Source organism: Bison bison, unplaced genomic scaffold (genome assembly GCF_000754665.1).
Source record: "Bison bison bison isolate TAMUID 2011002044 unplaced genomic scaffold, Bison_UMD1.0 scf7180017851016, whole genome shotgun sequence".
In the NCBI taxonomy this organism is placed as follows: domain Eukaryota; kingdom Metazoa; phylum Chordata; class Mammalia; order Artiodactyla; family Bovidae; genus Bison; species Bison bison.
In genome coordinates this window covers 463,919-477,710 of record NW_011481589.1, presented here as the reverse complement: position 1 = coordinate 477,710, position 13,792 = coordinate 463,919, and the positions used below count along the sequence as shown (strand labels likewise).

The 13,792-nt window shown below is 35.7% G+C and overlaps 1 protein-coding gene across 2 annotated transcripts in view; it reads left to right on the top strand.

The window, feature by feature from the left end:
* The window catches only part of EPS15 (epidermal growth factor receptor pathway substrate 15), a 140,142-nt gene that overhangs the window by 29,907 nt on the left and 96,443 nt on the right, over positions 1 to 13,792 (top strand). For both annotated transcript variants that reach the window (XM_010849679.1, XM_010849689.1), the window contains exons 2-7: positions 1,150 to 1,191; positions 4,507 to 4,596; positions 5,638 to 5,685; positions 8,739 to 8,834; positions 10,459 to 10,524; positions 11,699 to 11,824. In XM_010849679.1, the coding sequence (XP_010847981.1) occupies positions 1,150 to 1,191; positions 4,507 to 4,596; positions 5,638 to 5,685; positions 8,739 to 8,834; positions 10,459 to 10,524; positions 11,699 to 11,824 (468 nt within the window). The remainder of the gene's footprint in view (positions 1 to 1,149; positions 1,192 to 4,506; positions 4,597 to 5,637; positions 5,686 to 8,738; positions 8,835 to 10,458; positions 10,525 to 11,698; positions 11,825 to 13,792) is intronic.

Genomic DNA, 13,792 nt, shown 5'->3' with positions numbered 1-13,792 from the left:
CTTGTTTTCCTGCTACTAGAGTGATTATAAATACAGATGAAATTTTGCCCCCTTGCCTCCCCCTCACCACCTACTGTGCAGCCTAGGTTGTAATAGGCCAAGGACCAGAATGTGGTTGGGGACCCCTTATAATCTTATCTCTAATCCTTATCACCATTTAGAACTCCTTACTATTCTTGACAAATGTAACAGATTTCTGTTGATTGCATTTATCCCTTTGTGTAGAATCACCGTCTCCCCTGTTCCCCTATACCTCAGATTTCTGCACTGGTGTCACCCTCATGAAACCTTCCTGTATTTCCTTCCCAATTCCAGAACACTCTTAAACACATTCATGTACAAGTGAACCTGAGCCTTCAAACATTGATACTCCTCAGCTGCCTTTCAGATGAGATAATATATCTGTCCATCAGCTGACCAAGGAACCATTTAGACTGTATTATGAATTGAATGGACTTCCCAGGTGGTGCAGTGGTAAAGAATCTGCCTGCCAGTACAAGAGACGTAGGTTCCATCCCTGGGTTGGGAAGATCCCCTGGAGGAGGAAATGGCAATCCACTCCAGTATTCTTGCCTGGAAAATTCCATGGACGGAGGAGCATGGCGGGTACAGTCCATGGAGTTGCAAAGACTTGGACATGACTGAGTGAGCCACACATACATGTGAATTGAACACCACTCCCTGCCTACAAGCACTTCAGATCTAATATTAATATTTTTTTGTTCATTAGTTTGTATATTCACTTGATTATTTTATTGAAGTGCTTTTTTGTGTTCATCAGTACTTTGGGGACTTGGGTAGAGGATGAACTCTTAAGGTTTTGGGCTTCTCAGTTGCTCTATAACCAAATCATTTCACCATAATTTGTTAAATGTTGAGTTTCTGAGTAAAATTTTACAAGAGGAAAAGAGTTCTGATATCAAAAACAGTTTTAAAATTCCTGTTTTGTTTCTTGTCTATCTAATTCTTGGTAATCTACATGGCTGCCTTTATTTACTCTCCCTTCTGCCCAAAATAAACAAAATTGAATTTTTTGAAATCATAGATATATTAATTGTATTTATCTTTATTTCATGTATCTGTTGAATGAATGTAATTATATTAATAAAAGTCATTGAATAGCTTTTAATTTCTAATTATTTATTTCAGTTATCAAGTGGAAATCCTCTTTATGAAAAATACTATAGACAGGTAAGATGATTGTTTCTTAGAGAATATACTTTCAACTCCTGATTGTATTCAGCCTGCTGAATAAATTTGACATTTCTTGTTTTCATTTTCTTGTGCTTTAATCTCCTGCTTTGATTAATGTGTTTAACAAGTTTTCAGAAAATTAAGGAAAGATAATTAAGCCCAAACACTTGTCTTAAATATCTATCTTAAAAATCCATGTAGCATTAGATATATTCATCCAGATACAAACATCCGAATTAATTTATAAGTTATTTAGACATGACTTTTATGTTATTTTAAAGACGTTTTAAAGTTTAATTTTCATCAAGTTGAAGCCATAGCACTCATATAAATATAAAATGAACATGTATCAAAGATTTTTCTTCAACTCATTAATTATTGAGAGAACCACTGAGATGTAAAAATGGGAATATGAGTTACAGAGATTTATATTGTCCATCAGAGAAAATTAATTTCATTGGTATGGATAGGAATCATTTGCATTGCTATCAGTTTTATATAATTTAACCTCTACCCCTACAGAGTATAAAATAAATAGCTTAGTTCATAGAAGTCAAAGGTGCAAACCATAGATCAGATAATCTTCTGAAAGCATAGACAGTATTATTTGCCCATTTCCAAATATCAAATCATTTTTCTTTATAATTTCTTCACCTTCTGATCATGATTACTGAAAAGGCTGGTCTGATTATATTTGATCCTATTGTCTACATAATTGCAGTAAGTTTTAATGAACCATTATAGGTCTTCTTGTGTGACTTGCAAGCCTAAAGTTGTATACTTACTATTTAACAACTTATAAGGTCAGGTAATAAGTTTCTGCTTAAAGCCTTTGTTATATTCTTCTATTTTGAGACTAAGATCCAAACTTTAGAAATTCACTTCTTATTTCACATGCAGTGCATGTAAATTTGAGTGAATTTACCTCATCTTGGGATTTCCCATATCTGCTAAGGTTCCTGGCCTTCTGAGTAACCTTGCTTTAGTGCTTGAGACACTTGGGATCTTACAAACCATGTAGCAGGCTGGTCTTCTCGTGGGGGCCTGGTAGACTTTGGCTCTACGTAAAGTCAGTCCCTGATCCTTAATAGCGTCTTGTTCTATCTGAATGAAAGAGAGTCATTTCAAGTATGGCCTTCCTTTTGTACCATTGGTTTACTCAACTGTATCCTGATAAAAAGGAGAACAAATTATTATTTAGCTTATAACTGTATGGCCATAAAAGATAAGGACATTCATTAAAGGTTTTTGATTTCTGAAGGGTCATTGCGAATCAGATACCATTGAAAAGTATTTCATTCAGATTACCAAAGCAGCACCTGCTAAATTGAGGGATAATTTACTAAGAAAGGGCTTTTCCACGTAACCATTAGAAAATAGAATAGTAAAAATAATACCAGCAGTATTGCACATAAAAAATCATGATTGAGTTTTCCATAACACTTCATTCAGCTCTGTGTAATTAATTTGTGTTCTCTTGCATCTTGGGTTAGGAGTTTGCTTTCATGAGATATATCTACTTCCAGTATGCAGAGTCCTGGAATTTTGACTTGGTCTATCAGTATAGTCTGAAAGTTGTCTAAGTGATTTCAGCCTAGAAGTCTTTACCCAAAAGTCTATGTTTTAAAGTGTTAATAGTTCAGAGTATGTGGTATTGTTCTTTCCATGAGGCTCTGAGACTCTTCCTTTGTTGAAGGAGGTGCCCTGTAGCTTATGGCAGAGCCTTTAGGCAGACATAAACTGGCTGTAGATGACAAAGACTGAATGGCTATGTTTAATTATTATAGTAGCCAAAAGAATGGAAGATAGTAAAAATGTTTACTGGAAATGCATAAGTATTTTCTTCAGAGTTTGATCAATGTTTCCCCTCAGTGCCTCTGTTTTTGGGCTATCTGGGGAGAGAGATGTTTCTTTTCTTCTCCAACCCTTGTCAGAGAGTAGGCAAAGAAAAGGAGTTGTGGAGAATTCTAGAGGCTGATTTCCTAACCTTTTTTGTTCTTCTTTGTTACCCAAAATGTGGATTGGGCAATTCTTTCCTGTTTGCTGAGTGCCTGATTTATCCCATGTTCTAGCACTTGAAAGAAAGGATTTCTCTTTTGCTTCTTTGCCGGGTTTGGTCTGTCTGGAATGCTTTGTATATGTTTTAGTAAACTTAATCTTTTAACTAAAGTGGAAAAACAGCCAGCTCACAAATATCCTAGTATCATGTTACTCTTCCCATGACTTTTTAAATAGAACTTTACTTTAGGAAATCTCTACAGAAGTGAGAGTCTTTATTTATTTTTAACTGTTTTTCTGTTCTTGGTGACCTCATTCTGTCTTAAAGGAAAGTCCCCATCAGTTAAAATGATGTGTTTCCCTTAATGTACTTTAGGAACTTAGCAGTTTTTTAAATGTTACTTAAAGTTTATAATAGAATCACTGCTAGTTTTAGTACTGATATTGCTTTGATTTTTTAAGAAAGTGTTGCAGTTTCTTAAGAGTAAGTATAAAAGCAGAAGTTAATTATTTAAAGATATTAAAAAAAAAACAACCACCAGATAACTGTGCAGCTATTCACATTTATCAGAAGACCTCTCCAGAAATTATTGCTCTTTTTCTATATTGCCATTCAAGTTTATTGGAATTTAAATGGCACCTATAGAAGACTTGGAATTAGAAGATATATGTTAATATTATGACTCCACTAATTTGTTCTACATCCTCTGAGCTTCAGGGTTTTTTTGTTCCCTGACCAGGCATTGAACCCAGGCCCCAGAAATGAAAGTGCCAAGTCCTAGCCACTGGTTCGCCAGGGAATTCCCCAAGCTACAGTTTTATCATTTGTGTAATGGACATGATAAAAAACACATTGTAGATGGACAGTGCTCTCTAGATGGTACTCTTCTCATATGGGTCTCCAATATTACATTATACCTGATGCGAATATTACACCTGATGCGAAGAACTGACTCGTTTGAAAAGACCCTGATGCTGGGAAAGACTGAAAGTGGAAGGAGAAGGGGACGACAGAGGATGAAATGGTTGGATGGCATCACTGACTCAATGGACATGAGTTTGAGTAAACTGTGGGGGTTGGTGATGGACAGGGAGGCCTGGCGTGCTGCAGTCCATGGGGTCTCAAAGAGTCAGACACAACTGAGTGACTGAACTGAACTGAACTGAACTGAATATTACATGGCCTTTGTTAGTGAGAGGATTCCTGCTCTCTTTTTGAAAAACTCACTTCTCAAATCATAGGGAGGAATGCAGGTAAATAATCATAATTTTGTCTTTATGTTTTTTGTCAGCTTATGGTTTATATTTTTTCAGGTTGATACGGGCAATACTGGAAGGGTATTGGCTTCTGATGCTGCTGTATTCCTAAAAAAATCAGGACTTCCAGACCTGGTACTTGGAAAGGTAGTATTTGTTCATTGTATCCATAACTAGATATAATGAATATTTATTAGTGTAGGTAAATTGGATAAAATTCAAAAGACATCTCGAGAAACTTAGAACTGAGTCATGAAAGCAGTTACAGTAATCCAATGGAGGGAATTTCTGGTGTAGTGATTTATCTTTTTGGAAAATATGGTGTTTTTCAGATTTTTAGAAAACAAATTACTTTTTAGTAGAATGAAATGAGGAAGTAATAGTACATTTGAGTGTTGTGGGGAGCAACAGTGCAGACTGGGAACCTTGCCACCCACTCAGAATTGGCTGTTTCCCTGCTTCCTCTATTAGAACTGTCTCTTAAATGTGTTGAATTTGTGGTAAATAGAGTAGGAGATGAGAGGCTTAGGAAAGAGCAGAAAGAGGTGGAAAGTCCCTCTCTTGGCTTGATGTCCTTATAAATCCTTATGTATGATATTGATATGTATTCAACCCTGAAAAATAATTGTTAATAATTTAATTATTCACAAATAAACATTAACTATTTCAGCTTACCCATAAGAAAGAATATCATCTTAATAAGGATCTAAAATCAAGGTAGCATATTCTAGTAGAAAGAGCATTGGACTTAGAATCTGGGTTAATAAAAAAGTCATTGGACTGAAAGTTAGAACCTGGGCTTCATTTCTTTCCCTGATGTCTTGGATGTTCATGAGTAAGTCACTTAACCTCATTGGACCTTAATATCTTTGTGTAGGGTTACACTAAGTGATGGAGAAGGAAATGGCAACCCACTCCAGTGTTCTTACCTGGAGAATCCCAGGGACAGGGGGGCCTGGTGGGCTTCCATCTATGGGGTCACACAGGGTCGGACACGACTGTAGTGACTTAGCAGCAGTAGCAGCAACACTAAGTGATCGTCAAAGTTTCTTTCTGCTTTTAATTCTACAACTCTTAAATCTGACTACCGAAGAGCATGAGGTTGTCAATTACATGAATTTTATTTATCTGTAAGATGATTTTTGTTTTAAATATAGATTGATACTTTTCTTTTCTTCTAAATTTCAGATCTGGGATTTAGCTGACACAGATGGGAAAGGTATCCTGAACAAACAAGTAAGAATCAGAGACTGACATGAACAATTTTTGAGTGATTCAGAATAAAAAATAGCCAGCCGTTTTTTTGTATTTTTAAACTAAAAATTCATTTTTGCAAAATTAGGGTTTTGCAAGGACAAGTGTTATAATAAGGAAAATACTTCCAATCACTAGACATTAAAGTACCTAATTCCCAAAGATTAGAGTTTGGTGACGTTCGTTCTCCTGGAGTGTCAGTTTGGGCTGTTACAACAAAATACCACAAACAGCAAAAATTTATTGCTCACAGTTCTGGAGGCTGGAAGTCTGAGATAAATTGCCAGCATGATTCTAGTGAGAACTTTCTTCTAGATTGCAGACTTTTTCTTTATCCTTACATGGCAGAATGTGCTAGTTATTTCTTTAAACCCTCTTTTGTAAGGCACTAGGCCCATTTATAAGGGCCCTATCCTAATGGTCTAAGTACTTCCCAGAGGCTCTGCCATTGTTTTGGGGAGTTTAGCTTTCAATATATGGATTTTGGGGGATACATTCAAATAATAACATGGGATTTATTTTTCTTAGTTATTCAGGGAGACTTTACTCTTTGTATCTTACTAAGTTTCTTATGTGTTCAGGGTTATAAATAAAAGTGGCTTTTATTATTTATGTGTTAAGATGGTATTGCCTTGTACGTTTGAAGGGAAGCTCTTGGCTAATCAAATCTAAGTATGGTATATTCTGGTCTAGGTTTTATTGCTAACATATAAACCAAAAAATGGTTTACAGGCCAGAAGTCAGTCTTGGGCCAGAACTATGTGAAAGTGGTTGTGGGTATTAGACACCATTAGAGTACTTTAAAGTTTCACTTGTTGGAGATAGATTTCAGAGTTCTACAGGATTAAATTCAAAGCTTGATACTTGCTGATACATTGGCTGAGCACTACTACTCAAAGTTAATTCCCCCTATAGGGATAACTGAAGCTGACTGAGAAAAAGGATGGAAAAGTTAGATGAGGGGTCAGAATACCCAGTCTCTTATTTAAGATTCCAAGGCTAGATTGTAGTCCTCATTGGACCCCCTGGCCAGAAGAGCCGATTTGGTGCCTTGGAAACATTGGAAAACTAAATTCATGTGAGCATCCAGGGTGCTCTAGACTTAGTCAGCAGATTATTTGTTGAGTACCTATTTTGAGCCAGGCTTTGGAGATACAGAAGTAAATGTGATGGAATGTGATCCCTGTCTTCAGGAACTTAACAGTAAAATAAATTCTTCATTGCTACTCCTAGTCTTTGGATGTTTAGTTTGAGTTGCCTTTGTTATATCCAGGTGGCGGGATTTATGGATCTGCAGTTAAACTTTGATGTTTGCATTGAAGGAATAGATTTTTGAATTAACATATGAAATTAAGGACATAAACCAATACTTACTGAGTTTCTATGAGCCAAAAATAATAGTGCTTTCTTCCTATAGTGTGGTTTTAAATTTTGTTCCTTATAGTACATTGTAAGGAATTAGCCCCCCTTTTAAAGAGGTGTTTGTGTTTTTTTTTTTAAACTTGCCTAAGCCCTTATAGGGCTTCCCTGGTGGCTCAGCTGGTAAAGAAGCCGCCTGCAATGCGGGAGACCTGGGTTCGATCCCTGGGTCGGGAAGATCCCGTGGAGAAGGGAATGACTACCCACTCCAGTATTCTGGCCTGGAGAATTCCATGGACTGTATAGTCCATGGAGTCACAAAGTCGGACACGACTGAGCGACTTTCATTTCATTTCAAGGCCTCGTAACAAGTAGTAGAACTAGAATTCAGTGCAGTATCATTTCACTTCAGAGCCCATCCATATTATCTGGGATGTGGACTTGATTATCTAAGAGAATTGAATCTCATGCAGAATGACAAGAGTAAAAGGGTTATTTAGAGTTCAGCATTTCAAGGATGGGAAGAGACAAGGCTCCAACAGAAGATACTTGGAAGGTCAGAGAGGAACTTGGACAGCTTTATGAAGCTGTGCTGGTAGAGGAGAGCTTCAGGAAGGATCATACTGTCCAGGCTGCCAAAAGAACAAGTAGGTTGAGGTTTTTTTCTTTTTTTTTTTGAGAGTCTATTGTATTTTGTAGCTATGAATTTGTGACAGTTGTTTCTCTGGCTAATGGTGGGAGTTGAAGTCAAATGGCATAGAAGCTTGTGTGGTGAATGAAAAGAGAAGGGGAGATCTTGAAATAGCATTTTTTCAAGATATTTATTAGTGAAGATAAAGTACTGTATGAACAGGCAACCTGCAAGTTTCTATGAGTAGGTTATGAATTGAGTAAGGAAGTTGTAGGTGAGAACAGGAGATTTGAGAATCAGCAGCTGTATCTAGAGTATTGATAAATTGTAAGTAATCATGACTGGAGTAAAAAGTTTTTGTTATGCCTATTCTGAGACTTGATTTTAACTGAGAACAGCTGAAAACAAGTTGCTTCAGTGTCTTCCCACTTACTAATTAAATTTTGAACTAAGGCTTCAAATGCCAAAAATCCAAGGACTTTTGGGAGAGATTTGTAAGTGTTTTGAAGTCAAGCAGTTATATAATTGTTTCAGATGTTACATAGTTATTCTTTGTAGCTTTTCTGGAATAACAGTGACTGAATCATTTGGATGATTGTTCTAGTGTCAAAATTTATAATCTTAAATCCAGATATGACTTTTGATAACCTTTTATTTATTTTCTTCTAGGTGTTATTTTCTTCTAGACTTTTTTCTAAGATTCTTTTTCTTAAGTGATAAAAATAATTTCTTACCATCATTAAATATTCTTTGAAACATGATTATTAATCTTGGTATATTTCCCATATCATGTATATCAGTTTATTTTCTCATTTATATTAATATTTTTTGCTATTTATTATATCAGGAATATCTTTGTACATAGAGCTCTTCTTGTATTTAGAGCAAGTGGTTTTTAAAGCAAGTGTGCTATTATATTCACTGAGACATAAAAATTTTGGAGTAGTTGTGAATTGTTTTATATTTTCAGATGTGTAGATAGATGGATGGATGGATGAATGGGTAGATGGATAATGCTCTTAACAGTCATACTTTTCTTTCTCAGGAATTCTTTGTTGCTTTGCGTCTTGTGGCATGTGCCCAGAATGGATTGGAGGTTTCACTAAGTAGTTTGAACCTGGCTGTTCCTCCACCAAGATTTGTAAGAAATGCTTTTAAATTTAAATTGTATTTTAAAAACTGATACCACGTGATTAGAAAGTAGTATTTCCTTGCTTCTGTTTACTTTTATTTATTTAACTTCCTATTGATATGCTTTTAGCTTGTTTCCAGTCTTTTATTATTTAAAAATTGCTGCAATAAATAGAAACCTTGAATCTGTCACTTTGCATGTGCAGAAATATATGCATAAATTCTCAGATGTGGAATTGGTGTTTCAAAGTTTGTGCATTGTAATTTTCACTTATAATAACTTGTCTTCCATAGTGGTTGTTTTAGTTCATAGTCCCACCAGCAGTTGGTTGAGTGTACTTTTTCCAGCTTACTGTTGTCAAACTTTTGTTTCTTGTAAATTTGGTAGGTGACCAGTGGAATGTAAGTGTAGTCTTAATTTATCCTTTTGGTTTTATGAAGTGAAGTTGAGTAGTTTTTCTCATGCTTATGAGCCATTTACATTGTCTTTATGTGAAATGTCTGTTAATAACTTCTGCCTATTTTTCTTTGGTTCTTGGTCTTATTGAATTCAAGAGGCTTTTCGTATATTAGGAAAACAGTTGTTTGTCTAGATGAATTGCAAATATTTTTTCCCATTTTGCTATTTGTCTTTTGACTTTGTGGTAATTTGTTTTCCCATAAAGAAGATATTGTATTTAATGTAAATGAATTATTTGAATTTAAGGTTTTTATGGTTTCTTTGTTCACATTGACATTAATCCTGATGTAAGGTGTGTATGGATTCAAATTTATATTTCTTCAAGATGACTACCATGTTTATTGAATAATCAGTCTTTTCCATACTGATTTAAATGCCACCTCAATCATGACATTCTCATATGTATTTATTTTTTCTGGGTTTTTCTGTTTATATCCATTGATCTGTTTATCTGTATGTTGATCTCACATTGTTTCAGTGATCATATTTGATAATTTATATCTGATAGGGCTAGTCCTCCCCACCTTACTGCTTTTTTCACAAGTTTCATAGCTCTTCTTGTTTTTAAAATTCAGTATTTTAAAAGTATTTGGTCTAAGTATTATGAATTTAACTTCAGTTTTGAGAATTTCTATACTTCTGAGTTTAATTGTGGAGTCAGGGGGTTAATTTAGGGATTTGTTGCCTAACTATATACTATTAGTAAACATTTTCAAATATAGCCATCTCTACAAGCAAATAAACATAATAACTTGGACATGCTATTGGTAGGTTCCTGTCCTTGTGACTTAGAAATCTTAAGTTGTGCTTGTCCCTGTGTGCTTTCCTTAAATATTGTGGGGAAAAGTCATCAGTTAACAGGGCCATAAATATTTTTGTTACATTCAGATAACCATATCTTCATTTTATTTTGATTTCAGGTGTAATAGGATTTATTCTATAAGACTTAACATGTTTTAGTTAGTGCTCCACAGTCATTTATGCAGCTAACACAGCTAATTCAGTTTTTGTTTCATTTGTACTTCAGTGAAAGCCTGAGTTAATGTTAAATAGTGTCCTTTGTGTATTGAGATCCAGCATTTTGTCTGAGTGTTTAAATCCAAACACGATTTCCTCATCATTTTTTATTGAAATGAGGATTTCAGCCCTTCGTGTGCTATATTTTCCTTTTTAGCATGATACCAGTAGTCCTTTGCTAATCAGTGGAAACTCTGCAGCTGAGCTCCCATGGGCTGTAAAAGTAAGTAAACTTTTTGACTATTCTTTTACCACACTTTGCTTCTTACATACATAATCCTCTCCCCCTTCTTTCAAAATGTATTGCAGGGTGCTTTAGACTTTCATTTTGTACTGTGGAGGAAATGCTGGTACCAGAAATTCCTTGAGTCATGTTATTCTCTGTCAGTCATTTTTTGACTGTATTGGCTTAATCTCCTTTCTTTTGTAGTGTAAACTAAAAATGGTGATGTCATAATCTGGTATTAACTAAGATATTTGATGAATACGTAGTTTACCCCACTGGTATTATTTCTTATTTGAAAAGTTCTGCCTAACTAAATATTCTCTTTATGACTTTAAAACAATTCTTTAAGAAATCTTTTTCTGAAATGGGTATTTTGCCTTATAGTTATTTAGAAACACCGAAATGGTTATAGCTATCTTACCAGGTTTTAAAAATTGTAATTTTAAAATAGAATATAGCAGATAAAATAATCTGTAATAAATGTATAGCTTTGTCAGAAAACCATTTTGGTTTGTATGCCTTGTGTGCTAGTCTGTAAGGATCTGGTCTTGACTTGGCAAATCATAAATGATAGTTTTTATGTTATACAGATAATTTACAGGGATTTTAGGTATTAGTTTTTATGTTATATAGATAATTTACAGGGATTTTAGGAAATACCTTATTATTGATAGGAAAAAGATATCTTGCTTTGGAAAAAATGAGGGAAATGATGTTTATTTCTTTGGCAAGGATTTCTTTTTTAAAAAAAATTGAGTTTGAAATGTAATTAATGCCAAGTTTAGAAAGTCAATGAATGTCACTAACAGCTGTTGGTTCTTGCAGAAGTTATTGCTTTGCTTTGGGTCTGTTTGAGAGGGTTAGACTAGATGCTCTTCTCAAAGTCCTTCGATCCCTGAAATCTTCTGATTTTAAAATCCCTGATTTTAACTTAACAATAGAAAAGGTAAAGATGACGGTTCAGTTACAAAAGGAATGGAGAGAATTCTAACCTTTTGAGTGAAATAACTTTTAAATTACTATTTACTACATTATATTTGGATGAAAGTGAAATATGTTTTTTAAATGATCATTTTAAAAATGTTGCCTAGTCTTTGAGGACTTAATGTTTATAACTGCAGTTATGTTCCTTTCTCCATTATTTAACTTGCAATCTTTTTTTATATTATAGCCTGAAGATAAGGCCAAATATGATGCAATTTTTGATAGTTTATGCCCAGTGAATGGATTTCTGTCTGGTGATAAAGTGAAACCAGTGTTGCTCAACTCTAAGTTACCTGTGGATATTCTTGGAAGAGTAAGATATTAAATTCTAAGTGTAACTTTTATGTATTTTAATTTTACTTTAAACTGGAATAGTTTAGCTCACTGTTAAAGAATACGTAGATCCTATTTTGAAGTTGCGGTGTTATAGAATTTTTTGTGCTCTCACTTAAACTATTGCCGATTTCTTTCTTTCTTTGGTTATTCCCTCTAAAATATGAGTGTTCGAAATTAGCTGTCATAATCCTCTATGTAAGGCCTTTTGTCTTTGGGTAGTATGCTCTGACCTCCCAGTTCCTTGATTTAATTTCCAGAGACCATCAGTATTCTACATCTCCCTCTATTCCATGACTGTATCATGGGGCCTGGTTAAAGGAATAGTTTCATCTCTGAAATCATAAATTCTACTCTCTAAAGAGAACTTCTTGGCTTTCTAGATTTCTTTCCTAGATATTTGCAAGACTAATTCTTTGATGTTATCAAGACTTTTATCAGTTCAGTTCAGTCGCTCGTTCGTGTCCAACTCTGCGACCCCATGAATCGCAGCACGCCAGGCCTCCCTGTCCATCACCAACTCCTGGACTTCACCCAAACTCATGTCCATCGAGTCAGTGATGCCATCCAGCCATCTCATCCTCCATCGTCCCCTTCCCCTCCTGCCCCCAATCCCTCCCAGCATCAGGGTCTTTTCCAATGAGTCAACTCTTCGCATGAGGTGGTCAAAGTACTGGAGTTTCAGCTTTAGCATCAGTCTTTCCAATGAACACCCAGGACTGATCTCCTTTAGTATGGACTGGTTGGATCTCCTTGCAGTCCAAGGGACTCTCAAGAGTCTTCTCCAACACCACAGTTCAAAAGCATCAATTCTTCGGTGCTCAGCTTTCTTCATAGTCCAACTCTCACATCCATACATGACCACTGGAAAAACCACAGCCTTGACTAGACGGACCTTTGTTGGCAAAGTAATATCTCTGCTTTTGAACATGCTGTCTAGTTTGGTCATAACTTTCCCTCCAAGGAGTAGGATCAGACTCTTATTTTCTCTGTCCTTTGGATTTACTTTTTCCTTCATCCACCTTGGATTCTTTTGGTTCACAGTTTCATGTCAGTATCCTTAGCTTCTTTGCCATGTTTTCTAATCTCCTGCGTGAGAGGAGGAGCTTCTTACATGAAGCTAATTATTTGCCTTCTCTCTGGTTGCATTTGGACTATTGAGAAAGTCTCGTAAGATTAGTATCCTCATAGTTTTGTGATCACCAGCTTCAGCTGGGCTTTCTGTACTATGGCCTCTCTTGTGCTGTTTGCATAGTGATTTCTTAATACCCCTCTTTATATTTTCTTACTTAGACTATATAGGGTTGAATCATGGCTACACCATTTCTTAACTGTGTGACCTTGGGCAAATCATTAGAAAACCATGTCTCAGTTTTCTAATCTTTTAGAATTAGCTTGTTTTCTATGGATTCCCTGGTAAGTCAGACGGTAAAGAATCCACCTGCAGTGCAGGAGACCCTGGTTTGATTCCTGGGTTGGAAAGATCCCATGGAGAAGGGATAGGCTGCCTACTCCAGTATTCTTGGGCTTCCCAGGTGGCTCAGACAGTAAAGAATCTGCCTGCAATGAGGGAGACCTGGGTTTGATCCCTGGGTTGGGAAGATCTCCTGGAGAAGGGAATGGCTACCCACTCCAGTATTCTTGCCTGAAGAATTCTGTGGACAGAGGAGCCTGGCAGCCTACAGTTCACGGGATCGCAAAGAGTCAGACATGACTGAGTGACTTTCGTATCACATCGTTCTGTTTATAGGGTACACAAGTTAAATGGGATAATGTATACAAAGTACCTAGCACAGAGCTTGGTACATACTCTTTGAATGTTAGCTGCCATGATGATGATGATGACAACAACTTGTCATCACAATACCAGTAACTACTGGATCAGTGTTGTATAATTTGGGTGCTAAACTAATTTTCTAATCTTGTTTTCTACTAATTATTTTTATAC